Below are 26,026 nucleotides of genomic sequence, written 5' to 3'. Positions count from 1 at the left end.
CCACGGTCAGTAACTGAGTCGATTGTCTACTATTATCTAGCTCGTCAATGTAGTCGACCATGTCTGAAATTGTTGTTTACGCCTCGTTTCCCAATGATTTCCACTCTAAAGCGGTCTACCTGGATCCTTCGAACTGGACATGGTTTCCTTGTATCTAAATATCTGCTGAGAATGTCCGCCATTTCTCCTCTCGCCCCTACGGCTCCGCTACGCCATTGGTGCCGTTGTTGGCGCCCAGGGAGATCTCGCCGCGACAATTTCACCACGAAGACACGAAGGCCGGAGCGACCTACAATGCGTAGCATATGCATTCATCGACGATCCGTACAGTCTTGGCGACCCTCATCTTCAATCGGGCACCTCCGTTCGTATCTGCGATGATCTGACTCAGTGGCCTCCTCTCGACCTTGTTTATGCTAGCGCTGTTCTCGTACACTTCGGCACTCCACATCTGCGGGAGCAGTTCTCAGCGAATGGTTTCAAAGACCAATTGTATCCGCAAGGCGTTGGTAATGCAAGACATGCTGAATATCTGGCATCGGTTGGGAGACGCGCGCGAGATGGTGCGGGCACAGAATCACACAACCTTGCCCGAGATGAATGGGGAGCAAAGCGGGGGCATAGAGATGAATTTGATGTGATTACGTTCTTGCCATACATTAATCTGGGTGCAGAAAAGATATTGCGCGCATTTAAAGAGGCTGAAGAAAGGGCCGAAGCAACAGAGCAAGCTGCTTCAGTGGCGAAAGTGGAACAATGGAGGGTTCAGCTCGAGTAACCGTCATCTGGAAGGCAATCCTACATCCATTCCGCCGCGATTTGGCGAAGCATACCTTCTTTATATAAATTAAACTGCCGTAGAAGTACAAGCAATAACCGTCGGCAGATGTCTGAAAACACAGCAAGTAGCGAATAAATAACGCAGATTTGGCACTATATGCCAGACGTCGAGAAGCCGTCTGTATCGACGGCGGGGTGGACCATATAATAGGTACGGACATTCTCACCGTCGACGGGAGCAGACGAATCCGCACTCGGCTCGTCGATGGACGGGAGTGACTCTTGCACGTCGCCGCGCACTTCGATGAGGTAGTTGTCCTATTGTCAAAGGTTAGACCCAGGCCGCGGCAGCTCGCTGAAAGAACCAACCTTTACTAGTTTCCTCAACATTTTAGTGATCAGTTCTCTTTCACGGTCCAGCTCTGCGACATCGTCGATTTCGGCTTCTTTTGACTCGAGGTACCAATCAATGAGTTCGTCTCTGTCTAGTCCATTGCCTGTCTCTTGCTCGACCTTGGAAAGGTGCATCACTATGAGACTTTGCAGCGTTATATACTGATCGTAGGTGATGATCATTCTGGGTTTGGGAGGAGCTGGCGCTGGTGTATCTGTCGAAGCACCTGCACCTGACGACATCGCAGCCGCGCTGTCGGATGTGGGCTGAGCTGGGGCGGGGTCCCCGCCGAGAGAGTTTTCTATCTCCTGCATGGCCTCGATTTCTGCCGCAGACATCTCCACGTCGTTCTCCGCGTCGAACTCATCTGCGGGAGCCGTCGCCTTCGGTCTAGCATCGCCTCGTTCTCCTTCAAGTTCTTCCTCGTCAAAGTCAATGTCATCTTGCTCAACGTGGATAATAGACTGGCGGAGGAGGGTATAGGCTTCCCGTACAAACGCAGGGGTGATCTGTCCTCATTTAAATTAGAGGTACTGCACATAGGTGACAGGGATAAAGAATGCTTACTACTGAAGTGCAATTTGCGCGTGCAATGGCTTCGCTGAGACGGATCATACTTTCTAGTTGACGGACGGTGATGCGATAGGAATTTCGTCCAGCACCTGTGGCATCGTCTTGTCGGAGAATACGATACTTCTCAACCAGTATATCAGCGGCTTCTGGTGTGAGCTGAGGTATTCCCTGATGAGCGTCGCACTATCACGAAGTACTCTTGGGCTTACTTTGGGGCTGAACGTGCGAGCATAGCGGATATACCGCTGAAGCGCCTCTGTACTAAACTCAGGGTGGATAGCGTCATCTTGGAATCGGTGCACATTCACGATATGTCTGGCAATGTTCAGATCCGTCTTCTCGTCGCACTCATCCAAGACGACAAAGAAAAGGTCGAAACGACTCATGATCGGTGCGCTCATCTGCAAATTCGAACGAAGCGTCTTCTTGCGGTCGTACCGCCCGCCGATAGGATTTGCTGCTGCGAGGATAGACGTGCGGGCGTTGAGGGTCGCGTGGATACCTGCCTTGGCGATTGAGATGGTCTGTTGTTCCATGGCTTCGTGAATGGCGACTTGATCTGATATGTCCATCTTGTCGAATTCATCTATGGCGCAGATCCCATTGTCGGCAAGCATGAGCGCTCCAGCTTCGATCGTGAAGTCCCCCGTCTCCTCGTCCTTCACGACAGCCGCTGTTAGACCAGCTGCCGAAGAGGCTTTACCGGACGTGTAGACCGCTCGGGGAAGGAAAGAACAGACATACCTACCAACCCCAATGAGTACCAAGCGATGTCAGAGAGAAGACACGGGAAACTCACTTGAGGAATTGGGACTTGGAAGTGGAAGGGTCGCCAACTATACAGATGTTGATATCACCTCGAAGATGCATCCCTTCTGGCGTTTGTTTATGTACACCGCCCATGAGTTGGAGTAGAAGGCCCTTCTTGACGATCTCGTGTCCGTAAACAGTAGGCGCGATGCTCTCCACCAGACGCGAGTAGATGTGGTCGGAGTCGATCATACTCTTGAGCTCTTCGAATTCCGGTTCGGTCAACGATTGTATGAACGCTTGTCCATTGTCCTCGATGGCATCTTCCTCGCCACGGATGTTCGTTCCAGCCTGAGGAAGGTGAATCAAGTAAAAAGGACTAGATCATTACGCAGAACGTACACGGCCATCGGCATCGTGAACCATGCACGCAAGGAATGCTGTTTTGTACTGAAGGTCTCTGACACCAAGACTTTTCAGACCAGTAACGCCACCCGTCCCAGCTGCTCCAGCTGCTCCCCCCGCACCGCCACGGTTTGCTTCTCGCTGCAGCTCTGCCTTGTTCCCTCCAGGTATACCGAGCTGGCTGACGTCTGGAACCACAATGAACGTCCCAGTGAAAACACATTTGTCCCCAGCCTTCGCTCTTTCCACGAGCTCCCCTCGTAGGATAACATCAAGCGACCGTGGCATAGAGCCAGTGGGGATTTCAGATGGGTTCTCCTGGATGCGCACCTTCTGCCAGTCCGTAAATTTGGACGTGTCGATTTGCAGTTGCCACGCAACTCGGTTACCGCACGTTGGATTGGGGCATAACGAAGGCTACGGAGGTTCAGTAGATGATATGGGCGGGGTGCAGATAGCGCACCTCGGTATATTTGAATTGCTGTTCAATGTCGTTGATGAGGCCCCCGCACACCTCGCAGATGAAGCTGCCGAAGAGTAGCTCTGGTCGCACTTCACTAGTCCGAGTAACAGTTCCGCTGATGCTCATCAACGTCCCGATCTTGTCTGTGCGAAGATCACGAATGCCGGATACCAGGGGGAGATGGTAAAAGGCTATATGAAACTCTCGAGACTGCAAATTGGCCGAATCGGTGGTGGCTGCAGTGGGGTTGATCTTGAGGTATTCTGGCTCGTATTCAGTGACTAGATTAAGTAGTGCGCGTCGCAAATACGGCAAGAATCGGTAGTATTGCTTCTGTATCGCATCAGCAAGCACGTCGTCGCGTTGTAAGATGTGTCCGAAGTCGACGTAGAGTGTAGTCAGTTCATATTCGCGCATCGTATGTATTTGTTCAATATATACGAGCTCGCCGTCAGCAACATCAGGGATGTCGCCATCAGATGCCGGAGTAGCTGCCAGATTGACATCTTCAGTAAACCTGCAAGCCTGATGTAAAGCAAGGTTTGTTCATATAACAAGGATATGGCGCACGTTTTCAGAAAGGTCTCAAAGCTGTCTGCCACGCTCTCCCCAACTGCATCCTTTACGATCGGCACATCTGCAGCATTGCCCTTCGGCCGACGCCGCCTTCGTCCTCCCGCGGTATCTTGGGTTTCTTCTTCAGCCTCATCGTCGCCTAAAGCCAATGCATCTTGCACTGGTCGACCTGGAGATGAGCCATTGGTAGGATGTGACGGGAAAGGGGCGCTGCTAGGCGGTAATGACGAGCGTAGAGCTGGTGGCGATGAAGAGAGCCCAGCGAAATCCATGACTGGTGGCGAATAATCGACTAGAGAACAAAAACCAGAAACCTACACGCGCCGGAAATTAGACACGAAACTACCTGCCCTGAAGACATCACATGTGTACTAATTAAGGAATAGTTAGCACGTGTCCTACCGCGCCTGAAGAAGACCGGGTCCGGAGGAACCACTTCCTAAAGCTTGTATCGACACGGCATTCACCATGGACGACCTGGAGGCCTTGGATCCTTCGTATGTTGCCTCTGTGCTCTCGAACCCCCCATTCATCACAATCCCCGGGGTCATCAATGTCCGCGATCTGGGCGCATACCTGTCAAACACTCATCCGGGCAAACTAACCAAGCCCAATCTGATGCTCAGGTCTGCGGAAATATCTGGAATAACCCCAGAAGGTGAAATCCGAACAAGCTTCACCCGCTCAATCATCTAGCATATTTACTGCGACGTGCTTTCTGACAGGGATTGATCGATTGCGAGAACTCGGCATCACGAAAGTCTTTGACTTGCGCTCCGATACCGAAATCGAGAAATACGATACCCCGGTGCCGGAAATCGAGGGAATTGAGATTATACGCGCACCTGTCTTCCAGAAGGAAGACTACAGCCCGGAAATGATGGCCAAGTAAGTGCGAGGCCTCCTACAACGGCGCCGCCCTCCAATCACTCCCCTCTCTTGAAGCTTCGATGAAATTGATGCAAACTGAATTTAGGAGGTACAAACTCTACGCGAGTGGTAAAACAGAGGCTCGTCCGACTGTGTTTGATTCGAATAGCGCCACTAATAACTTGTCACGACAGGCCTTCATGGAGTTATACTCGCAGATCTTAGATCACGGAGGGGAAGCCTTCGGCGCTGTACTCAGACATATTCACGACAGACCAACAGAGGGCTGCCTTTTCCATTGTACAGCAGGAAAAGATAGAACAGGCCTTCTGGCTGCTCTCCTGTTGAAGGTTAGATTTATTGGCCAACGCTTTAGCGTCATTTGCTCATGATATTGCGACATAGCTTGCTGGCGTGGACAACGAAGCCATCGCAAAGGACTATGCACTGACCAGAGTTGGCCGTGAGCCAGCCCGCCCGATGATCATGGCGAGACTCGCCAAGGAGCCCCTGTTTGCCTCTAACAACGAGGCAGCATTGAACATGTTCACTTGCAGGTATGTCCGGAAGCCGATTATCAAGTGCACTTGGCACCTACTCGAATTACAGACATGACACGATGACATCGTTCCTCGAGTTGTTGGACAAGAACTATGGTGGCGTAGAGGAATATCTAAAGAAATACATCAACCTCTCCGACGACGAAATCAACAGAATCAGAGAGAATATCCTAGTCCCATCAGCTAATCTATAGCACCGACATTACTTAGGAATTAAAGTCCGTGTGTTCTTTATAATGTCGTTTCCATGTACAATATCGTCATAATCGTGACCACTGGGGTGTCCACTGATGTGCAAAGCGTCACCAAGCGTCGCCAACTTGTCGCTACTTCCTGCCCAAGTCCACCGATCGCCTCCCCTTACCCAGCGCGCCTGCTGGTGTAGGAGTCTGCTGCGCGTTCATCGACGTCGCGACCAGCGCAGGTACTCTCGCACGAGGGTTCAGTGGCGAAAGGGCGCCCGCTCGCCCAGTCGCAATATTCGCATTCGCATTGATGATTTCTCCACCAGTTACCTTGCGCCGAATCTGTGGGCGATTGCTCGACACGGACATCCGACCTGACGGGGGCGGCGGGTGACTTGGTACATCGGGCCGTTCGATATCGGCGAGGTTAGAGAACGAGGGAACGTCGGCGCCCAGGGCTTGCCTCCTCGCCTTCTCATGCTTCGCTTGTACCGATCTGAAATGTGTGAGAAGCTCCTGCCACTTGATTTCATCCCGACCTATTTTCGATCTAGTAGATAACCCGCCCATCGATCTAGGTGAGGTACGTCAGCTCGACATATCGCAGTGGAGATGAGGGGGCACAGACGATTTGGGAGCGATATGTAGAAATCCAGCCGAATTCACAGCGTTGAGACGATTCCGTAGTGATATAAAGGCGGAGCTTTGAGGTAGAAGCATCAAAAGGCCATACAGGCACTTGAATAAATGAGGATGTCTCTCAGGTTCCAGAAGTTGTAGACGAAGGTCTGAATAAACTTCAATGTTAGCAGCGTAATTGATGGAACTGGGAGCATGCTTACATGTGAAGACCGGAGACTCGATGAGCTGCACTAGCTTATCAACCTGAACAAGCATTTGCACAGTAATCTCCAACTCTGCCATGATATACAGCAAATTCGACGCATGTTCGTAGGCTTGCGCTAGGAGACATAGCGAGAACAGCGCAACCGCATTGTGACACCAGGATTTATACAAGGTAGTGAACAGGGCTTGCCCATCTTGCTACCATTTCCGTCTTTCAGTCAGATATAGGGCAACGCTGACATACGTAACTCACCCTCGTCTCCAGGCTCTTCAGCCGCTTCCGGAAGTCAGCGAGCTCGGGCGAGGTTATCAATATGATGTTGAGCTTCTGCACAATAACACTAGCAAACTCCAGGTCCTAAGAAAAAACTAACATTAGCGGCGAGTTTTCGTAGGAATGCAATATCAATCGCACGTCTTCCTTTTCCAGAATTTCAGCAAAGGTGCGGTATATTCGTTCTGTGTTGAGATTCAGGCACAGTTGGCGAATGATGAGGCTGCCCCGCGTCTCCAACAACCGCCTATCAGTGCTGAACAGCTCCAAGAGATTGATCATAAACGCCTTGAAATATGTTTCTTCCGAACTCGAAGATATTTGCGCCAACAGTTGCAGGTCATGTTTGATCACCTTTTACAAGGTTAGAAGTTTGTTCAGCCAGATCGAAAGTGACATAGACGCTACCTCTTCCGAGTTGTCTGATAGTGTTTTCAACAAGGCAGGGAACGTGCCGTCATTCATACTTAGAATCTTCGAAAACGATCAAAACCTAGAATGTGTGAAAAGCGGAACGAGGATTTACCTTCTTGGGTGCCTTCTGGTGCAGCATAATCAGCCATTTCAGCGCAGCGACTCTCGTATCCTCAAATTCACTCATAAAGTGAAGTGTCAGTTCGTTGACCGTCTCCTGGTAATTGAGCTGCTCTCCCTCGCTTTCGGCATTCTGCAGCGCTGGCCCTTGGCCGGCAAGTGGAATTGGGGAATTGGAGCGACTGGGCGGATTTACAGCGGGAACTTCAACAGGAACAGCAGCTGCCCTAGCGGTGAGATCAACGACACTGCCGCGAGTTCTCTGTGAATAGATGCTCGCTGGCGCCTGGATGACGGGATCCTGGGCGGAGTCGGGCGAAGACAGCTCGCGGCTGCTGCTCAGCGTCGTCTGGCGCGAGTTCGTCGCAGTAGTCGGCGTAGGGGATCCCGGCACGGGTGGGATACGTGAGGAGGACTGTTTTTCGAGGACTGGGGGCCGGGGAAGCGTCTCTGGGGGCGGAGGGAGCGTTTGGATGACGTTGAGGAGCAGCTTGTTGGTCCGGATGGCCACCGACTGGATCATGTTAACGTGGTGCGCAAGGTTTGGCAAGATCACGGGGATGAGGCGCGGAGTGAAGGGTACTATTACTTCGGGCGCGAATCCCAGGAACTCGGCGAACCACTGTAACGCAGTTGACTGTTGTATTTCGTCATCTGTTGGTTTGAGGTGAAGGAGAGACCGCGTGGAGACGAGAGAGCTTACGGTCGTCGGTGAACTGGTTGAGGAGGATTTCGATAATGTTCTCGTAGTGGATAGCAACTCCTTGTCCAGGAAACCAAACTGGCGGGGTATCAAAGCGCCGTCATAGAATGATAAGTCCTGGCATACCTCCGGTATCCCTATAGACGTGATCCGAAGCTTCGTCGTCTTTGAGTGCGGATTCATCTTCGAAACTGCTATGACTCCCTTGTTCAGACAAGAACGCGGTGGTTTCGGCCCCGTCCATAGTAAGGTCGGGAAGATTCTCGTTCGCAGTATGTCTTGGTGCTACGGGGTCGGTGGGCTTGTACTTCTTCCGCGCTTCGGTGATGCGGCGTATTTCGTGGAGGAATTCGCCCAAGAGCGACTCCGTAGCCACGCGGACGTCTTCAGTCGGGTCGGAGAGGTACCCTCTGTGAAACGTCAGGTCCAAGCAGGCGATTACGATAAATTGCTCACAGAAGGCCGTCCAGGAATTCAGGAAGGAACGTGAGCATCTCGAGTTCTGGGACCGACTCAAGCACGGTGATCCACGAGACGAGGTAGCTTCGCGTGAACGGGCTGACGACGTAAATGCGCTCGCTCAGCAGCGGGATGAAATGCGCCAGAGAGAATGCTCGTTTGTTCATGTCTCCGTCGGTGCTGCCGTAGGGATAGGGAACGAGTACGCCGTTCCTCTCCTCCCGAACTTTCACGGTCTCTGCGTATTGGGGGATGTACACTGAGGCCGACTCTGCAACGATATCCTTCAGCAGGCGATCCAGCAGCTCTGCACCGTTCTTCACAGACAGCTCGGAGTCTGCAGACAGCTAGATATGGAGCGTGAAGGCTGTGTGTTCAATATATAGTATTCCTCGCGCACCTTGCTCAATGCATCGAAAACGTCATTAAAGTACACCAATATCTCGCCCTTGGACACCTTGGCTATGTTGTACAAGCATTCTGCGGAGAAGTAGCGAATCCTGTTCTCCGTGTCCACGAAGCAGTCGAGCAACGGTCCCACAAACTTCTCCATGTACGGCGCGATGTCTACCCCCAGCGCGATTGCGGTCCCAGCGAGGCCGATGAGGCCTCCGTTGCGCACATGCAGCGGATTGGTGGTGTTGTTGAACATCTCGACAAGCTGGTCGACAATCTGGCTGATGCGGCGGTGCTCGCCCTGCTGGTGGCTCTCGCGTACCTGCCTGGGGCGTCGGTTTAGTGCGTGCAGCTATGGCGAAGAATGCGAGTGCACTAACTTCTCGAGGTCGAGAGCTGCAGCCTTGCGCTTCTCATATATCTTGTCGACGAGTTGCTTGGAAATTGATGATTCTGCGCTCTGCGTTATTATAGTATCTGTGAGCCTGCGCGACGAACGTACCCATTTCTGTGCATAGAATGAGGCTACTACGCCGTTGGTACGACGAGGCACGCGTTCAGGAAAGCGTACTTTGAGTCACATGTATGGCTCAGTAGCCGATAGACTGTGGGAAGTTATATTCCCACAGTCACTAAGATGCGTCGCGCAAGAGATCGGACGTTTGGCTCCTCAAGGGCCTGCATAAGCAAAAGCAACAAAACCATGAAAGAATTGAAGAAAGTACTAATGATGCTAAGCGCTTCATGGCCAGGAATTCAAATCTTTGTTAGAAATCCAAAATTTCAAATGGGTTGCTAACTATTATGAGTGTTAATGCTGACTCGTGCAGCCTGAGGACTCCTGCTGCATCATTTGGCAATAACCCCGGTATTTCGAGTGCCCGACGCGGTCGTACGCTATCAGCAATGTGGATTCTGGAAGCCATTCGGATGGCCGCCTGGCCCAGCGGCGGCGGTCCAAAACAGGCGCAAGAATGGCAAATGCTTACATAATGCAATCGTTGAAAAGGTTCAGGGTTATTTCGGAAATTGCTTCAGAAGTTCCACATTCAACGATGTCGACGTTCACTGCAGCGCACAGGTCGTATGTAATGTCCCTCTACAAGCGAACTCTCAAGAACTCGCTGGACTGGACAGTTCGAAGGGATCTATGGAGGGCGGAGGCCATGATGATACGGGCTGAGTTCGAGCGGAACAGGTGAGTTACCCTGCTCCTAGATGGCCCGAGTCCGAGTTCATTATCGTTGTGCGCCGTAATTTCCATCTGTTATGGTAGAGACGTCCATGACCCGAGGGCCCTTGCTGTTATACTAGAGAAGGCTGAGGCTAACCTCGCCAAAAAGAAGCACCCCGACCCAGTCATTTGTGAGTTATCTTTCATGGTCACGATACCGGACTTTCTCTTGACGCCGTCGCCGTCGCTCAGCTCCCCTATACCCCGGAGGTACCAAATGGTTAGTCCAACGTTTACTTCATACCATATGTTACTCACTTCAGTCGTTCAGGGAGCGCAACACACCCGTTCGTGTTTTACACCCATTTCCTATTCAACTCAACTCATGTAACATCGCAATAGCCTGCAATGGGTCCGCTCTACGACCACCTTTCTGCCCCAGCGCACTGAGCGACCATATCTCCGATTCAAGAGAAAATGTCTGGTTGAAAATAGAGATTGGTCGACAGGCCGTCATTTCCTCTTCTTTGCTACATGTATCATTACAGGCGCTGATAGTTCTGCCGTTTACCATGGGATTGGGTCCGATTATGGTAATTGATGGCTTCGGTCTCGAAGGCTCTGATGCCAGAGCAGTGTCCTGTCGACCTCAGCTACTCAAGCCTAGGATGGGTTGAGATAAGACTAGCCGTATGCTAGACAGATACCGAGTGCTGAGTACTGAGTGCCCACAAATGCCAGTTGGTCGCAGGTGACGGAGTAGCGAATATTGATTGTTCATTTAGAAACTGTGTGGACCATTCATCAGGAGGTATCGGTACGTTCTTCACCGAACTGCATCTGTCCATCACGACGTTGTGCTGTCTCCACTGTAGTACTTTGCTTGCATTGCAACGATGTGGCAAAGTGGTGTGTCCCACTGTCATGCCGGCGATTCAGAGACGCAGCTAACGGTTAATCCCAGAATCAAGAACACCGGTGTTGATACATTAATATTGGGCTTCTCTGACTAATCCTCCTACTTGCGCAGTGACCGGCACTTTTGCGACGAAGGAAAGGATAAAAGTCATGAAGGGATAGGATAGGTCACGGTCTACGAGAAGGGAAACACCCAGCAAGGCACAAAGTTACAGCCACAAAATCTATACTTTACGCCTGCGGCTCGATAGGAATACCGCCACTGCTGTCGGGACGAGCGAGATATTTCTCGGTGACGGCTGGCGGTATTGATGTCGTGCCGTCCACGAAGGGGTAGTCCAAATAGCCCTTTCCAGATGCATCCCCGGGAACATAAAACGTCGATCGGTCGTACCGGTTCAAGGGCAGGTCTTCCTTCCACCGCACCGGTAAATCTGGGTTGGCAAGGAAGTGGCGCCCTACAGCGACAACGTCGCCCCTCTCTGCTGCCTTGATCGCTAGATCCCTCGTATACCCTCCAGCACTAACAAACGGACGCGGCGCCCAAATGCTCCTCAGAAAGTCGTTCTCCTCTTCTTCTGGAACGTCCTCCAGCTCTCGTTGCTCATTAGCTACCCTCGGCTCTGTAACGTGGAGATACGCTAGGTCAGGCAACCGCTCCTTGATCTGTAACACTAGATGCGCGAAAGTAGGCTTGGGGTCGGCCATCCGCATATCCTGAAATGTGTTCCAAGGGCTCAGCCGAATCGCCGTTCTATCTGCCCCCACCTCTTTCGCCACAGCCTCTAGGACCTCGAGGGCAAATCTCGCGCGGTTCTCTACGCTGCCGCCGTACTCATCGGTCCGATGGTTGGAAATGTCTTGTATGAATTGGTCGACGAAGAAGCCGTTGGCTCCGTGGATTTCTACGCCATCGAATCCAGCGAGATGCACTGCATTCGATGCGGCCTTGGCGAAGAGCTGAACGTATTCTTTGACTTCTTCGGTGGTGAGTGCTCGAGGAGGTGTTGGCTGATAGCTAAGGGGGATTGCTGACGGCGCCACATACTCTAGACCCTTTGAGCTCAGGACGTCGGGCATCGCGGAACGACCAAAAGCCGCAAGCTGGAGGTAAATGTACGAGCCGTGTGCGTGCACGGACTCGGTGATCTACGAGTTCTCGGCATCAGCACAGAACTGCAACCTCATTTATGCATTAATATGCTCGACGAAACTGACCTTCTTCCAGCTCGCGATCTGTTCGTCCGACCAGATGCCGGGGAAGTTGTCGGCTCCGCTAGCCTCACGTGCGATGATAGTGCCTTCTGCGATTAGGAATGTGCCTGGAGTGCTTGCACGTTGGGCGTAATAGTCAGCGACGATCGGGAGAATGGGGACGCCTTCTTTGTCGATACGGTTGCGCGTAAGGGGAGCGAGAGCTATACGATGTTGTAGGGTCATACGACCGACTTCAATTGGTTGAAAGAGTTTGGAAAAAGACATGATGATATGGTGTATCTGTGATAGCAATTGAATCAATCCTGGACAATTTCCGAATACACCTGTAACGTCTTTTATAACATGCATCCGTTGATCTGAGTCTGTGCTGACAATGCCTCTACAAGCACTTGTCAGCGTAGGATTACACATTCCAGCAATACCCCTGATTGTTGGCGGGTGAAAGGAGAACTGATATGAATGCTTACCGATTTGCTTACCCTAATGGCGCCTTTTCATACGGGAACCGGTTTCGTCGACAGCGGCGCGAGCTGATGCAATACGTTATGCTTCATAATGTCAATGGTGATACACAAAAATGGTAGTCTTTACTTTGTTTTCAGCGAGCATAGTAAGGCTCTATATCAAATTGGAGGGATACTGGAAATCCTCCAACCCGACAAAGTTCTCCTTGATACTGCGCGCGCTGACGAAGCGGTAGAAGATACTGATACTACCCGCCTTGTCGTTCGTACCACTTGCCCTGGCTCCGCCGAATGGCTGTTGCCCGACGACGGCGCCCGTGCACTTCTCGTTATAATACACGTTTCCTGCTGCGTTGCGAAGTCTATTTGTTGCGGTGAGGAGTGCATGGCGGTCGGAAGCGAAGCTTGAAAAGGGCATAGCGGTAAGCGCCTATATGAAAGCGGCAAAAACAAAAACGTACATTGCGCCAGTCAAAGCATAGTCAGTTGTAGAGTCAATCAAGTCAAGGGTTGATTCAAAATCTTTGTCTTCAAATACGTATACCTGAAACGACGTAACGTCAGCCAACACAGAGAACCTCGGAAGAATGAGGATTTCGTACAGTTATCACTGGTCCGAAGATTTCTTCTACCATAGTGATCATCTTTGGATCTTTGGTCTCAATGACAGTAGGTTGGATGAAGTATCCCTTGGAATCGTCGCCTGGTAAGAAGGTCAATACTTCGCTGTCAATGATGCTCAGCGTGACGCACCGGTACCGCCAGCCAAAATCTCGCCACCGGCTTCTTTGGCCTTTTGGATGTATCCCATGATCTTATCATAAGCAGGCCGACCACTACGCATCTGGAGTGAGCATACATAGGAGAATGCATTTGTCATGACACAACGAACATGACTGGCCCCATGAAGTTATCGAAGCTCTGCGGCGCGCCGACCTTGATCTTAGCCACCTGCGACAATAGGAGGTCCTTGAAACCGCCGTTCCATACAGACGAAGAGACATATACACGGGATAGGGCAGAGCACTTCTGACCTATACACAGAATGAGCACGTTCGACAGGTAAGGGATAATATCCCAGGCGCAATTCACTGACCTTGGTACTCATAAGCACCGCGGATAGTTTGCAGAACAGCGTTGCCAATTTCCGCTGACTGGTGGATAACGTGAAAGTTTTTACCTCCCGTCTCGCCCACAATCCTTGGGTACCCCTTGTAGATATCCAGGTTAGAGGCGATGTCCTTCCAGAGCTTCTTGAATACGAAGGTGCTTCCGGTGAAGTGGAGTGCCGCGAAGCTTGGATGAGAGATGGCTTGTGCTACTACCTCGGCCGGTGGGCCGGGCACGAACTGGATGACGCCAGCAGGAAGGCCAGCTTCCGTGAATATCTGGTGGATTATATAGTTCGAATACGTCGCCGCGGGAGATGGCTTCCACACGATAGTGTTTCCGACGAGTGCCGGGGCTTGGGTAAAGTTAGTAAAATACCACACGCTACGTGGCCAGCAATAAAAAATTCACCTCCCGAAAGATTCCCTCCAATGGCAGTAAAGTTGAATGGAGAAACGGCGAGCACGAACCCCTCAAGAGCTCGATACTCGACGCGGCTGAGTCAAGTTGTCAGCAAGGTTGTCAGTGGCGTTGGGAGAGACATTTCTTTTACTCACTTCCATGCTCCGGCAGAGTTCTTGCTAGGCTGCTGCGAGTATAGCTCCTCGACAAACTTTACGCCGAAGCGCAGGAAATCGGTCAACTGTGGAATTTATGGTTAACTGTATAGCCCCTGAATCCACGGCCGCCATCACCTCTGCAGCAGCATCGATTTCAGCCTGCCATGCGTTCTTTCCTTGCCCGAGGATTGTCGCAGCCATAAGCTTATACCTGTACTTCCCGCTGACCAGATCAGCAGCCTTGAGGAAGATCGCAGCACGATCGCTCCATGGCATGCTTTCCCATCGAGCTTTAGCTTCTAGAGCCCCCTCAATCGCGCTCGCCACTGTCGCCACATCTGCTTCGTGATAGGAGCAGAGATGCCTAGCATGGTCCGATGGTATTGGTTGTTTAGCAAGATTGCCAGTTTTCACCTATTTCCCAATCCCAGTAGTGAATAGGAGCCCGACCTACGGATAATGGGAACGTACTGGTTTTCCGTTGACGATGCAGGGGACCTCGAACGGAAGCTCTTGTTCCATTTGAGCTATCGCCTGCTCTAGGGCTCTGCGTTCCACCGATCCTGGGGCATATGTTTTCTACCAGTCACCGTATCAGTGCAATGAAAGGCTCCCCAAGGTGTATTTACGCTAACCATAGGCTCATTTTCAATAGAAGGGACCTTGAAGGATGCGAGCTGGGGTGTGGACATGGTGGTTGCGATTCAAGTTATCTTTGAAGATTCCCAGTAGCCAAGCATGTGCATAACTTATAATATCCTGCACAACTCTTCGCCGGGCGGCTCTAATCCGAATATCTGATAAGATCGTTATTCTGGATAGAAGTAATCGTAGGTACCACAAGGCGGGGAGAAAGAAGTGCTATAGTATCAGGGCATTCCATGCCGTACACTAAATATCCACATGAAAGGTTACAAATTTACATATAAGTTCATATAGTGGCAGGTAATGCATCAATGCTCTCTTTCAATTTGGTCAGGTACCTATGCGAGTTCAAAACACTTCCCGGGCAACGCACACATCCCCCAGCATTGGCAACCTCGCAGAGAAATTCCATAGTGAAGATCACGTTAGTTGTGGGCCGTGCCCTAAGTTCCTCCTTCGCCCGCTTCTCAAACTCTGACCACCACTTCGGGGAACTATACACGCTGAATGAGTTCCCATTGCACTGCATGCACTTTATCTCATCGCCGGCTTTAAGTAGATCTAGTGCGGCACGTCCTCGTCGCCGATGGAGGTCAAGTAATTGGTGGTAGGAATAAGCAGAGATGTGCTTCAGGTCCTCAGAGAGTGGACAGTCAAGCACGTTGACATCCAGCGTATATCGGGATGATATCCTCGCTTCTTCCTGCAGGTCAAAGCGGCATGCAATTGCGTAGACGCGGGTAGGCTCCTCGCGGAGGAAGGTAGGCGATATGAGCGTTCTTCGCAAGGAAGCGAGGGGAGCGACGCAGTCGTATTTCGTGGCCGCAGCGAGTATGTCAACAAGCTCGCCTAAAGACGAAATCGAAGGGTCGGGGACGGGGTAAATGAACTGAAGCAAGGTATCGACAACGTATGGCGATTCAGGAAGCGGTATGACCTGTATTCCACCAGCATCCTTCTGAGGAAGTGAGAACATTGTTTTGAAGAAAGGCGAGGCCGCCGAAAGAATACAGCGGTGGGCGTGTATCTCTACGGCGCCGTCGCCAGTAGGGAGAAGGATGATATCAGCGTCGGGGGAGGTCGTAGAGATGGACGACATGGCGGTTCAGAGTCCTGGGGTAGGCGCCCAAATGAGGAGTGAGGAAAGCACAGTAACACAGCGAACTGGTATAATATATGGAAGGCAATGAAGTATGATCTAACCTTAAGTTACACTCACTTTGACACAATCAAGAACAAACACCGTGGAACTGATGGTCAATAGCGCCGTGCCCGCCCAGAATGACGATCTCTGCTTCTACTCCTACTCCGGCGTCCACCACGACTGCTTGCTTTGGGCGACCTTGATCTCCTTCTACGATCGTCTCGAACGCCGTCCTTCTCTCGGCTTCTGCTGCGTTTTCGGCGATGTCCATTGCTACTACTGGGAACGTCAAAGACCATGCCGTATTTGTCATGGCTATCATCGCCAGCGCCATCAGCTCTGTATCTTCTTGTCTGTTCGAGGTCTTCTCGACCGGCAAAGCCTCCGTTCCGGCGGGGACCTCTCTTGATATCATTTGACCAAGAGGTGTTAGTTTTTGCCACAGATTGGGAGCTACGGAGCGATCAATACCGATAGATGATGAAAAATGATGAAACGGATGCGCACAAATCAACCCAGATCCGCCGGTCGTCGACCAACACGTTTTGCATTTTGAAGTACGCCGCTTCAGCTTCGTCGCGTTTATCGAACTCGATGAAAGCGTATTGTAGAGAATCGCCAGTTTTCTTGTCCCGAATAACCTGGCAACTCATTATTGTCCCAAATCGCGAGAAGATAAGCTCAAGATCTTCGTCCCGCGTGACTGGGTTCAGTTTGCATACGAAGAGGACGTTCTCCGGGGGCCGTACATTCGCAAAAGGGAGATCGCCAACCATCTCGAGCGTAAGTGCTGACGCAGCTGCAGCCTTCTCCCGACGTATGCGTTCCTCATCCTCTTCGGGCAGCGTGGCAAGAGGGTCCTCATCTTCTGCGATTCGGGTCGAGTTATCCGGAGGGCGTATGGGAGAAGATGGTGGCTTGACAAGGCCGGGAGGGTCGGGGAATGGATCATCTGTATAACAGCATCCATTATGTGGCGTTGCTGTACGCCGTATGGTATTTGAACGTACCTAGTATCACCACGTGCCGGATCCTAACGTCTTTTAACGGTCGCCCCTCCTGATCAACGTACACCTCGTTCAATCTGTCCAGTGTATCGAGTCCTTCGACCACATGGCCGAACACAGCGTGCTTGCCATCTAGGTAGTCAATGTTGTCGCCCAGTGTGATAAAGAACTGACTCCCGCATCCCGCCGCCTGCCCTTCAAGTGCAGGCGCTATAGCCATCGAGACGGTGCCTCTGTGAGTGTGCTTCAGCTTTGGAAGCAGTTCTGGCGCAAAGTACCGTGGAACCGATTTGTCTGTGGCTATGACCGACCATACTGATTCTCCACCTGTTCCAGTCGCCGTTGGATCCCCTGCTTGCGCCAGAAAGTCCTTCGACACTGCAGCTCTGCATCAGTAAAACAATTCAATTTCGACCAGGATCATGGAGCACAAGAACTACGCACCATTGAAGAAAGCATTGAGATTATAGTAATAGATCTTGCATAGCTTGAGAAAGTTCTCGCAAGTTTTTGGGCATGCGTCAACTTCAAGATCGATAACGAGGTCTCCTAGCGACGTCTCGAGTAGGACTGACATGTACTGCGCCTATTAATGCGACCGACAACGCCTTCTTGAACTCCTGCCGAACAATGGTTTCACCGAGAGGAGGGAAGACGAAAGTGACTGGCGTGACGATGGCGTGACACGATCACGCAGTGGGTAGAGATCGGAGTCCGAACCAGCTTACTGTTCAACGTTCGACGTTCAACCGGGAGGTAATTGATCCAGTTCCTCCGAAGTGAAGGCAACCTGCGGAGATAGGAGACACGGGTATCGCTCTGCCGGACTAGTTCAAAGAGACATTTGACTAGGAATAATTCTATCACGAACCCGCGCTCTTTCACGGTTCGAATGATGCAATTATCTCGAGCCCCGCAGATGGGCATCCGAGGTTACGGCTGATAACTCCAACTGATGGTATTTTGATACTTCTTGACCATGCGTGCTACTTCGCTAACTTCGTGCGTGCCAAGGTCATTCCGATGAAAACCCTCCAAAGTGGTGATCCGCTTCAACCTCGGTATGGTACCACCATCGTGACTTCACTGTTCAGTCAATTACTCATAGTCCTACCGCTCGCGTATCAGGTGGATTACACAGTTTAACTGACTTCGCAAAAATAGCGCAACATACCTTTACCCACCCGGTATATATAAGGGACCCTGGCTGTGTCTCGACGATCAACTAAAAGCAATGAAGTTCACTCTTGCCCTCTTGGCCTCACTGGCGGCGGTCGCCAATGCTCACTGTAAGTTGTTGAGTATACTATATGCGAGAGACTCTAGCTAATTGTCTATAGTCACCCTCCAGTACATCTGGGTCAACGGGGTAAATACCATTGTTGTCAACGAAAAGACCCCTTTGCTCACATTGGAGGTGCTTATCATAGGTTGATCAAGGCCTGAACACAGGCCTGCGCATTCCCCCCAACAACAACCCTGTCACCGATGTTACCTCCAAGGACTTGACCTGCAACGTCAACGGCCTTTCTGGTGCAGGTGTCTCCACCGTTTCCATCCCCGCAGGTGCCAATATCACGTACGTGCAGTGAATCCTATACAATAGCATTCGATTGAACTCTTTGCAGCTTTGAATGGCACCAACACGCTCAACGAACTGGGGAGGATGCTATTTCTGGTGGCCACAAAGCTCCCGTTCTCGTCTACATTGCCAAAGCACCTTCAACAGCTGCGGACTTCGACGGACAAGGTGTCGTCTGGACGAAGCTGTACCAGTCCGGCCTCTTGAACCCGTCCACCCAGGAGTGGGCCAGCGACGTCGTGAATGCCAACAACGGTTAGTTTAACCGTCTGATTTGCTCGTTCTGTATTCAAGTTGATTTCCATATTGCAGGCAAGCACAGCGTTGTTATACCATCTTCCCTCCCAGCCGGAGAATATCTCCTTCGCGCGGAGATGATTGCCCTTCACGTCGCACAGTCATACCCTGGTGCCCAGTTCTACATCGGCTGCGCCCAAGTTAAGATTTCCAGTGGAGGAAGTGCCAGTCCACCCAAGATTGCTCTCCCTGGTGCCTACTCCCCATCAGACCCCGGCGTTACCGTAAGTGTCTTGACCGCTCCGTTATGAGCCATATACTCAGACAATCCACGTAGGTCAACATCTACAACAACCTCCAGAGCTACACCTTCCCAGGTGGCCCCGTTTGGTCTGGTTGAAAGGATTGCTGGGTTGCGCAAATGTAGTCTAGTTGCCCCCATGTATATCATGATCAATCAAACAAGTTTTGTCTCTGGAATATCACGGGAGAGAAGCCGGTTGACTACCAACATCCAATGCTGACTCATATCAACTCTTTGACCATGTCGTTGACTAGACCCCATATGACTGGGATATACGTTCATTTTGACCAGAGGCTCAGGCACGACGAAGGAGGGATCATGAACAAGGTAGAAACGTTGGCGTTAATCCACCCAAGGCACTTCGGTAAACACTTTATCGGGTGTTGTCCCTCGGAACCAGCCATTTGAGGCCCCTCGTTTAGAGATGGCACCATCAGAACTCCGTCGGGTGGATGTGAGTTCTTTGGGTAAGACCAGTTTCTACTCGGCGAGTGCGTCCTTCATCACCAAGGGAAGATGCGAGATGCGGCTTTTCATCCAGGAAAGAACCATTGGCCTTTCGAGAACGAGGAAAGGAAAGGGAAGTTGGTGATGAATGCCCCAAAAGAATTCGTCGCCGGGGATCATATCCGAGGTCCTTCTCATCATATTGATACACAGTGATACGCACTGTGGTGGAAGGCAGGAAGCGTCGCTGCAACCGAGCTACACCGAGCGGCGCAGCGAGTTCTAGAGGATGAAGTGGGAATATTTCTTCTATATATCATCGAAATTGGACACTATATCAATCAATACAATACATCTGAAGTGGTGGTCACTCAAGACTCGCGGCCCAAGGCCGAAAGAAACTCGTGTTGGGGCGTTGGACGACGCCGCGAATGGTAATTCCCTACGAAAGGACCGGGACGTATATCGGATACCCTCGATGGCGCCTACTTGTCTATGCATGAATTACTTTGACATCCACATCCAATGAGAGCCAACGCATTACATTACCAAGTCCTGGGGGCACCTTGCGTGGTATGCTCGCTTATTTCGATGAGATCTACGAACCCTCCTCGGCAGGAGGTGCGTAGGCATCGTCCACGATCAAGACCAGTCCTATTTGTTGAACTCCCAAACTTCCTCTGGCGCTAGCGAATAGGTTGAATATAAGGCAAGCCTTCAATAGGCACCGAAGGTCTTCACGACGTACGTTGATACTAGTGACCACCGATGTGAGTGCTGATTCTCGCGGCGAAGTCCGCGCGCGCTGCTACGCTCCGCCCTGACACTAGTGTTTACATCGTGGAAGGTTTGATTCATTCACCTCTAACTAGAGAGCTGTCGAGGCCGCACGCGCTAGTTTGTTGCGTGGGAAGTTTTGATCAACTTTGTCACTTACCTCCGTTTGCCCGAAATCTTATCGCATCTGAACGGCTATATCTACGCGTGGGACAGAGTGTTCGAGTTCGCATATCCTCATAACGCAACATATCGAGCTGAGTGCCTTCGGTCAAACCGTTTACGCCCTCTTTGTCTCGGCGGAAGTTGTCATCTCAAGCGCCATGTAGACCACGCCCGTACTACGTGCTAAACCATACTCTACGGCCATGGGAGGCCACCCGGGCCCGTACGCACTCAGCAAGGACAATTACCCCATTTGCTAAGGGATGCCTTCAACCTTTGACTCGGAATTTACGGCGTCTTCTGACTAAGAGGGCCCACAGTATAAGAGAGTGCCAAATCCGGCAGGCTCTGACCTGCGTTGCGTACACTAGCCCCTACGCACCTTAAACTTATACACATCAACAATAAGTATCCGCTTCCTGCCCTGGACGACCGTCGCATGATTAAACAATTACTCTCATGGTTGATATGCGGATGCGGGCTGAAGGTCTTATGTGGCTCGAGATTGATTGAAATGAACAACAAAGTGCTCACGTTGATGCGGATTGTAGTCGACTAGCAAGAAATTACTTCTTTAAGGACTTGTGGGTCCTTGTGGGTCCATTGCAATTGACTTGTCCGATCAATCGATCAACTCATTGTCACTAACAACTGCTTTATATGGCAATTATGCATTGTCCGGTCCCTGTGTCACACCAATCGGTCACGACCACACATGTCACACCAATCCAATTACTTCCAACATGCAACGGGTTATATAAGGCCAACATGGTTCTGTCCCGATTCCCTCACTTTTCTTGTCACCGCCAGCAGCTGTCTCTTCCCCACCAACCAACTTCTCAATCGCCATGGTTCTCCTTGATCGCTACATGAACAGGAACGTCTCCAACACTGAGAACCTTCCACCCACCGTCAGGGCGTTCACCAAGCGCGGAACACCCACTCTTCGCTCCAATGTTCACTGCCGAAGAGTCAGCGCGTCTGCCTTTGCACGAACGCAGTACCTCCAGGCTCAGAAGCTCACTCATGCCGCGAAAGTCAAAGTTCGTCGTGTTGCACGCTACAGCATCACCGTGCCAGTCGCAACGCCGGAGCCAAAGACATCTACACCATCTCCTACCACCGTCCCAGTCACTCTTCCACGAGTACTTCCTCGCCAGCCCTTCCAAGAAATTCCACTGTCGGCGCTCGCTCAATTTGGTGCACACACCAATGTGGAGTATTTGCGAGATAGCTTGCCAGAGTTTTCCTCTTCGTGAGTTTCCTCCGTTGAATCATTTCATCCCTTGTCTCACTCGACCTTCAATGATAGCTTTGTATCCGGTCTCCTTGCTGTGAAGACTTCTGCAATTACAACGCCAACGTGGCCTAAGGAGTTGGAGGTCTCGGTCAATGCCCCTGCCGGCGCCATTCTCCCAAGCCATCTCCTTGCTATTTACCGTCAACCTCCCACCAAAGAGGGAGAGAAGCCCGTGCCTCCTACGCAGGTCACCGTGCACCCCGTTCACAGCCTCATACTCGCAGCGAATTGCGCGCGAATCCCAGTCCTTGAGCCTTCAGAGCCTATCCGTTCTTCTCCTTTCAAAACAACACTTCCTGTCAAGCCTCTCGGCCTCCCGGCGCCCGAGAGCTTCCCCCTTCTGCAAATGTACCTATACACGAAGCGCCAGCAGAGTCTTCAAACATCTCTTCTTCCTGTCGGCTGCGTGCTCCCACCATCCCTACACCCCGAAGCGCAGACTTCTCCGGAGGAGCACACTCAGGCTGTCCTTGAGGCTGCGCGACACCTCGCTCAGACGTACACGGCACATGCCCTCCTCCAATCCATTCACAAAGTTATGTCACTATGGCAAAACGTTCGCGCTCTTGGCATTTTTGACGCTGGTGTATGGGGAGTGATGGATGGGGTTTGGGAGCTCCTATTGGAGGCGCTGTCTATGTCTACTCGCCAGACACCACTGAAATCGGCTTAGGCATCTTTTCATCTCATCGCTATCATGTTCCTCTGCATTGCTTCGCATTTTACGCATCATGAACTCTGCTTTCATCGTATCATTATTGTTTTCCTTTACAAGTACAATATGTTGTATGACCAACCATTACCTACGCCCACGATAAATATTAAACTCAAATAAAGACTTGATATCAATTTCAACCGTTGGAAAAAAAAATAGGACGTGTTCTGGAAGTTTTGCCCTCAGGGCTTGGTATTGACAGCAAAACCTACTTTGTGGCGTTACCTCCATGATGGTCTGTCTGGATCCATTGTCCCGTGGGAATAAATTTGCCAGGGTGTTGTTAGGGGCTTGAACTTAGCAACTCTGTCGGCATAATCCAGTGGATTTTCGTGCCGGTACAATTTCCCAGTGGATTTCATGTACAGTTACAACGTTTAATTTAAGGCCCCAGGAACTCCATCACATGAGATCAGAGTCACGAATCAACTTCTCCGCCTCAGGGGAGCGCGGTGTGATAGAACATCTAAATGGCTTGATATGCCTGCGAGTAATCAAATCAGCTCGGGAAGTCGCTACTTCGTGGGCTTAGAGGGACGTACCTTGTATATCCAGGAAGATACTGTATGTGAGGATCGATTTCTTGTCCGTCAGCATTCTTTGCCTTCTTAATGTCAAAGACAGCAAGCATCGACGTTAACAAGATCCAAAGAGAGTCCATGGCAAAGAAACGCCCGGGGCAGGTCCTGCGCAATGCATCCTTAATGTTGATGGTGAATTACAGGAGCGAAAATGAATCATACCTCCGTCCATATCCAAAATTGACTATAAGATCTTTGTGTTTGGGATCAACTTTACCGTCCTTGAGGAATCGCCCCGGCTTGAAGCTGTCTGGGTCTGGGTAGTATTCCTCATCCCGCAAGATCGCCCTTAATAATGATCGCGGAAGCCTGGTTACCGACGGCGTTGACCAGCAGATGTAGGCTTACCAGGTATTGACGAAAATAGTAGAGTGCTTGGGTAGATAATAACCGTTATATTCGTCGTCCATCGTGAGTCGATGGGCAACCGCTATGTATTGGCACGTCAGAAATACGTTCCGTAACGGAACAATCGAGGACGACTCACACAACGGTAACACCGCTTGCCACCTATATAAGTGCCGTGATAGGTATACACCCACTACAGAGACACTCGTAACTAACCTCAGCACTTCTAACATGATGGCATGAACATATGGCATATGTGGTAGGTCATCAAAGTTGGGGAGTCGGGCACCAATATACGAATCTATCTCCCGTTGTCCTTTAGCTTGAACATCTGGGTAAAGAAGCATCGCTGCGATGAATGTTGAAAGCACCGCATGTGATGTCTCCGCACCGCCTACCGATTTCGTCAGAGCAGCATAGTAGGGTTTAATATGTCCTAGCTTACCTGCATAAGCAGCCGACGCTACGTCTCTAACAACGTCTCTATCCGCACAGCGGTCTGAGGTGTAATTACCGCTTTCGAGAATGCGCGATATCACGCTTGGATCAATATCTCCTGTTTGCTAATTATTTTATTGGACGTCAATCTATATGCCAGAGTAAATTCAGGCTCACGATACGGCTACAAGCTTCGTCATAAGGGGCATTAAACATGTCCAGTGTCTCAGGTCGGGCCTTCTTTGCATATGACTTGAAACCAGCACCGGGCATCCAGCTTGGGACGTATCTAAGAACCGGCAAGATGTCGACAAGGAAATTCCCAGAGATCGCAGATTCATTGAGCTGTTCGAGAGCCTTTTCTGCACGGGTGATATTTGGATCGTTCTCAGGCTTGACGTCGAATCCATAGACAACGGAGATTACGCCTGCAGCAAGCGTGCTAATCCCGGAGACAGTTATGTTTGGTCACAATGTTGAATGGGACTGACGTACTACTTAATATGATGCAGGAACTCTTCAGGTTCCTTCAGAAGTCGCCGCAAGAGATCACGAGAAGTGTCCAGTTGCTTGGGTCGATGATTCAGCGTACGGTAGGCATTGAATTCTTGCCAAAAGGCCCGACGACGAATGCGCCAAGCGTCGCCGTAGGACATGAAGCTGAACAAAGAGCCCCAACCTAGGCTAGAAATGGGTCGTCAATTGCGTGTAAGTGAGGGTTATTGCTCGTCCATACAGGTCGTTGAGCATGGTGCTAGTTGGCCTAAGGACGAGACAAAATGTAAATGGGATAATCGTGGCAACGAGTGCTGAATATACCGATCTGAGTAGAGCGAAGAACGTGCAAAAACAAGATCCTGTGCGGCTTTGAGAGAATTGAGCACAATGACCGAGGTTCCAAAAACACGAAAGTGAATGACGTCCGAATCTACAAGGTGCGTAAGTCATGCTAGCTTGGCTGTTGAAACTACGGAGGCCTTGCTATATCTCTTCGACCATTCCAAGTACTTGACCCAATGATGTTGTGTAGGGGCATCAAACAGGTTCCCGATAATAGGGTATCCTTTTGGACCTGGAGGTAGAGGAAAACAGGAAGGCTTGCGCCGCCAGTATAAGCCAGCAATGATCAAGCAGAAAACGACCGTAGCAAAGGAAATAAACATCGGGTGTTATCCAGAGGCGCGTCCGGGTACGGATACCTTAGTATGCGACGACATAGTTTATATACCCTCTGCGTGAGGAAGATAAGATCCTGAAGGCCTAACCCTCTATGACAGCTCCGTCGGGAGTCGATGTACTTGAGATAGAAGACTTGCATATGGTGGCTCGTGAATTTGAACTGCAAAACCTCTGACCGGCTTCTGGGACGATAGATCGGTCGCAACATCCTGGAACGGAATTTTGTTCACAAGGGCCCTTCACACGACAGGCGATATAGTCCAGCGGCGGCGTATTGATGTCAAAGTGGACCTAGGATAAATACAAGATGACGGCAAAGGTGACGGGGACGCTCAATAGATGGTCACTGCCACAGAGAACAGCTAACCCCAATTCCATGTCGGCCTCGTGTCCAGGTTCGGAGTTGAATGATTTGCTCGCATCGATATCGATGCGTTGTGTAGGGATCAGGATCACCTTTGTTTTTCTGTCGGTCAGCTCGGTTAACGGGCATCACCTTCAAGTATGCAGACCAGGGGCACCAACAAGCGGGGAACGGCCCAAACGGTGCGAAAATTCGCAGGGAGGGTCGGAGGTCAACCATAAGATCTATGCCAGTTCATCGCTCCAGGAGAAAACAGCAAGCACACAACCGTGGTTAACTATGAGTTATATTTGGGGGGTGGATCTGGGGAGCACTGCTTGTTATGGTATACTGATCTCTGGCTAACGTGCCATCGGAAACTTCACCAAATCCACCTCCAGGAGTTAGGCCCTGTCCGGGAGAACTGGAAGCCGCACGGCATAAGCAGTTTGAACCGAGAAGTAGGTCGTTCCAGATGGAGTGTGATCAAAACCAGGCTTAAAGTTTCGCACGATTCCAGTCTCGTTCCATCTGGAGTACATATGTACCTCGAGCTACAGATTTAGCACATTGCATCCGGCCAACGGGTGCTGTTTTGCTTC

At 50.9% G+C, this 26,026-nt stretch overlaps 11 protein-coding genes across 11 annotated transcripts; 4 read left to right on the top strand and 7 right to left on the bottom strand.

Moving 5' to 3' along the window:
- Positions 1-933: 933 nt before the first annotated feature.
- On the bottom strand, positions 934-4,213 carry MCM6 (MCM DNA helicase complex subunit mcm6; the record flags this gene model as incomplete). The annotated part of the gene is made up of 8 exons (XM_036774193.1): positions 934-1,098; positions 1,150-1,683; positions 1,742-1,903; positions 1,957-2,491; positions 2,547-2,848; positions 2,900-3,319; positions 3,366-3,882; positions 3,936-4,213. 8 exons carry the CDS (start codon positions 4,211-4,213, stop codon positions 934-936), a joined length of 2,913 nt encoding a protein of 970 aa, XP_036632695.1.
- Positions 4,214-4,409: 196 nt separating this feature from the next.
- PC9H_004609 (uncharacterized protein) lies at positions 4,410-5,565 on the top strand (the record flags this gene model as incomplete). Its single annotated transcript, XM_036774192.1, has 6 exons — positions 4,410-4,599; positions 4,667-4,829; positions 4,918-4,963; positions 5,006-5,161; positions 5,217-5,368; positions 5,421-5,565. The coding sequence occupies 6 exons, from the start codon at positions 4,410-4,412 to the stop codon at positions 5,563-5,565; spliced, it is 852 nt and encodes a 283-aa protein (XP_036632694.1).
- Positions 5,566-5,697: 132 nt separating this feature from the next.
- PC9H_004608 (uncharacterized protein) lies at positions 5,698-9,274 on the bottom strand (the record flags this gene model as incomplete). The annotated part of the gene is made up of 13 exons (XM_036774191.1): positions 5,698-6,130; positions 6,185-6,344; positions 6,399-6,600; positions 6,656-6,760; positions 6,818-7,030; positions 7,085-7,150; positions 7,203-7,864; positions 7,914-7,991; positions 8,040-8,323; positions 8,370-8,719; positions 8,773-9,094; positions 9,149-9,221; positions 9,271-9,274. 13 exons carry the CDS (start codon positions 9,272-9,274, stop codon positions 5,698-5,700), a joined length of 2,952 nt encoding a protein of 983 aa, XP_036632693.1.
- A 549-nt stretch (positions 9,275-9,823) lies between these two features.
- PC9H_004607 (uncharacterized protein) lies at positions 9,824-10,392 on the top strand (the record flags this gene model as incomplete). The annotated part of the gene is made up of 5 exons (XM_036774190.1): positions 9,824-9,966; positions 10,045-10,133; positions 10,195-10,222; positions 10,274-10,289; positions 10,345-10,392. The coding sequence occupies 5 exons, from the start codon at positions 9,824-9,826 to the stop codon at positions 10,390-10,392; spliced, it is 324 nt and encodes a 107-aa protein (XP_036632692.1).
- Positions 10,393-11,091: 699 nt separating this feature from the next.
- PC9H_004606 (uncharacterized protein) lies at positions 11,092-12,342 on the bottom strand (the record flags this gene model as incomplete). The annotated part of the gene is made up of 2 exons (XM_036774189.1): positions 11,092-12,009; positions 12,079-12,342. The coding sequence occupies 2 exons, from the start codon at positions 12,340-12,342 to the stop codon at positions 11,092-11,094; spliced, it is 1,182 nt and encodes a 393-aa protein (XP_036632691.1).
- Positions 12,343-12,696: 354 nt separating this feature from the next.
- Positions 12,697-14,904, bottom strand: PUT2 (1-pyrroline-5-carboxylate dehydrogenase; the record flags this gene model as incomplete). The annotated part of the gene is made up of 11 exons (XM_036774188.1): positions 12,697-12,946; positions 13,004-13,086; positions 13,145-13,245; positions 13,296-13,378; positions 13,435-13,576; positions 13,639-14,007; positions 14,064-14,149; positions 14,210-14,295; positions 14,348-14,626; positions 14,684-14,791; positions 14,848-14,904. 11 exons carry the CDS (start codon positions 14,902-14,904, stop codon positions 12,697-12,699), a joined length of 1,644 nt encoding a protein of 547 aa, XP_036632690.1.
- A 239-nt stretch (positions 14,905-15,143) lies between these two features.
- PC9H_004604 (uncharacterized protein) lies at positions 15,144-15,956 on the bottom strand (the record flags this gene model as incomplete). The annotated part of the gene is made up of 1 exon (XM_036774187.1): positions 15,144-15,956. One exon carries the CDS (start codon positions 15,954-15,956, stop codon positions 15,144-15,146), a length of 813 nt encoding a protein of 270 aa, XP_036632689.1.
- Positions 15,957-16,114: 158 nt separating this feature from the next.
- Positions 16,115-17,585, bottom strand: CYP6 (Peptidyl-prolyl cis-trans isomerase cyp6; the record flags this gene model as incomplete). Its single annotated transcript, XM_036774186.1, has 4 exons — positions 16,115-16,454; positions 16,509-16,953; positions 17,012-17,386; positions 17,453-17,585. 4 exons carry the CDS (start codon positions 17,583-17,585, stop codon positions 16,115-16,117), a joined length of 1,293 nt encoding a protein of 430 aa, XP_036632688.1.
- A 657-nt stretch (positions 17,586-18,242) lies between these two features.
- Positions 18,243-19,227, top strand: PC9H_004602 (uncharacterized protein; the record flags this gene model as incomplete). The annotated part of the gene is made up of 6 exons (XM_036774185.1): positions 18,243-18,297; positions 18,349-18,377; positions 18,439-18,587; positions 18,637-18,845; positions 18,903-19,111; positions 19,165-19,227. The coding sequence occupies 6 exons, from the start codon at positions 18,243-18,245 to the stop codon at positions 19,225-19,227; spliced, it is 714 nt and encodes a 237-aa protein (XP_036632687.1).
- A 2,141-nt stretch (positions 19,228-21,368) lies between these two features.
- Positions 21,369-22,493, top strand: PC9H_004601 (uncharacterized protein; the record flags this gene model as incomplete). The annotated part of the gene is made up of 2 exons (XM_036774184.1): positions 21,369-21,775; positions 21,833-22,493. 2 exons carry the CDS (start codon positions 21,369-21,371, stop codon positions 22,491-22,493), a joined length of 1,068 nt encoding a protein of 355 aa, XP_036632686.1.
- A 444-nt stretch (positions 22,494-22,937) lies between these two features.
- Positions 22,938-24,558, bottom strand: PC9H_004600 (uncharacterized protein; the record flags this gene model as incomplete). The annotated part of the gene is made up of 9 exons (XM_036774183.1): positions 22,938-23,019; positions 23,078-23,221; positions 23,279-23,404; positions 23,465-23,546; positions 23,604-23,626; positions 23,681-23,858; positions 23,910-24,027; positions 24,080-24,344; positions 24,398-24,558. 9 exons carry the CDS (start codon positions 24,556-24,558, stop codon positions 22,938-22,940), a joined length of 1,179 nt encoding a protein of 392 aa, XP_036632685.1.
- Positions 24,559-26,026: the final 1,468 nt, after the last annotated feature.

The sequence above is a fragment of the Pleurotus ostreatus genome (assembly GCF_014466165.1).
Source record: "Pleurotus ostreatus strain PC9 chromosome Unknown scaffold_3, whole genome shotgun sequence".
Lineage (NCBI taxonomy): Eukaryota > Fungi > Basidiomycota > Agaricomycetes > Agaricales > Pleurotaceae > Pleurotus > Pleurotus ostreatus.
The sequence above is the reverse complement of the archived record's forward strand: the minus strand, read 5'-3'. Positions and strand labels throughout refer to the sequence as shown.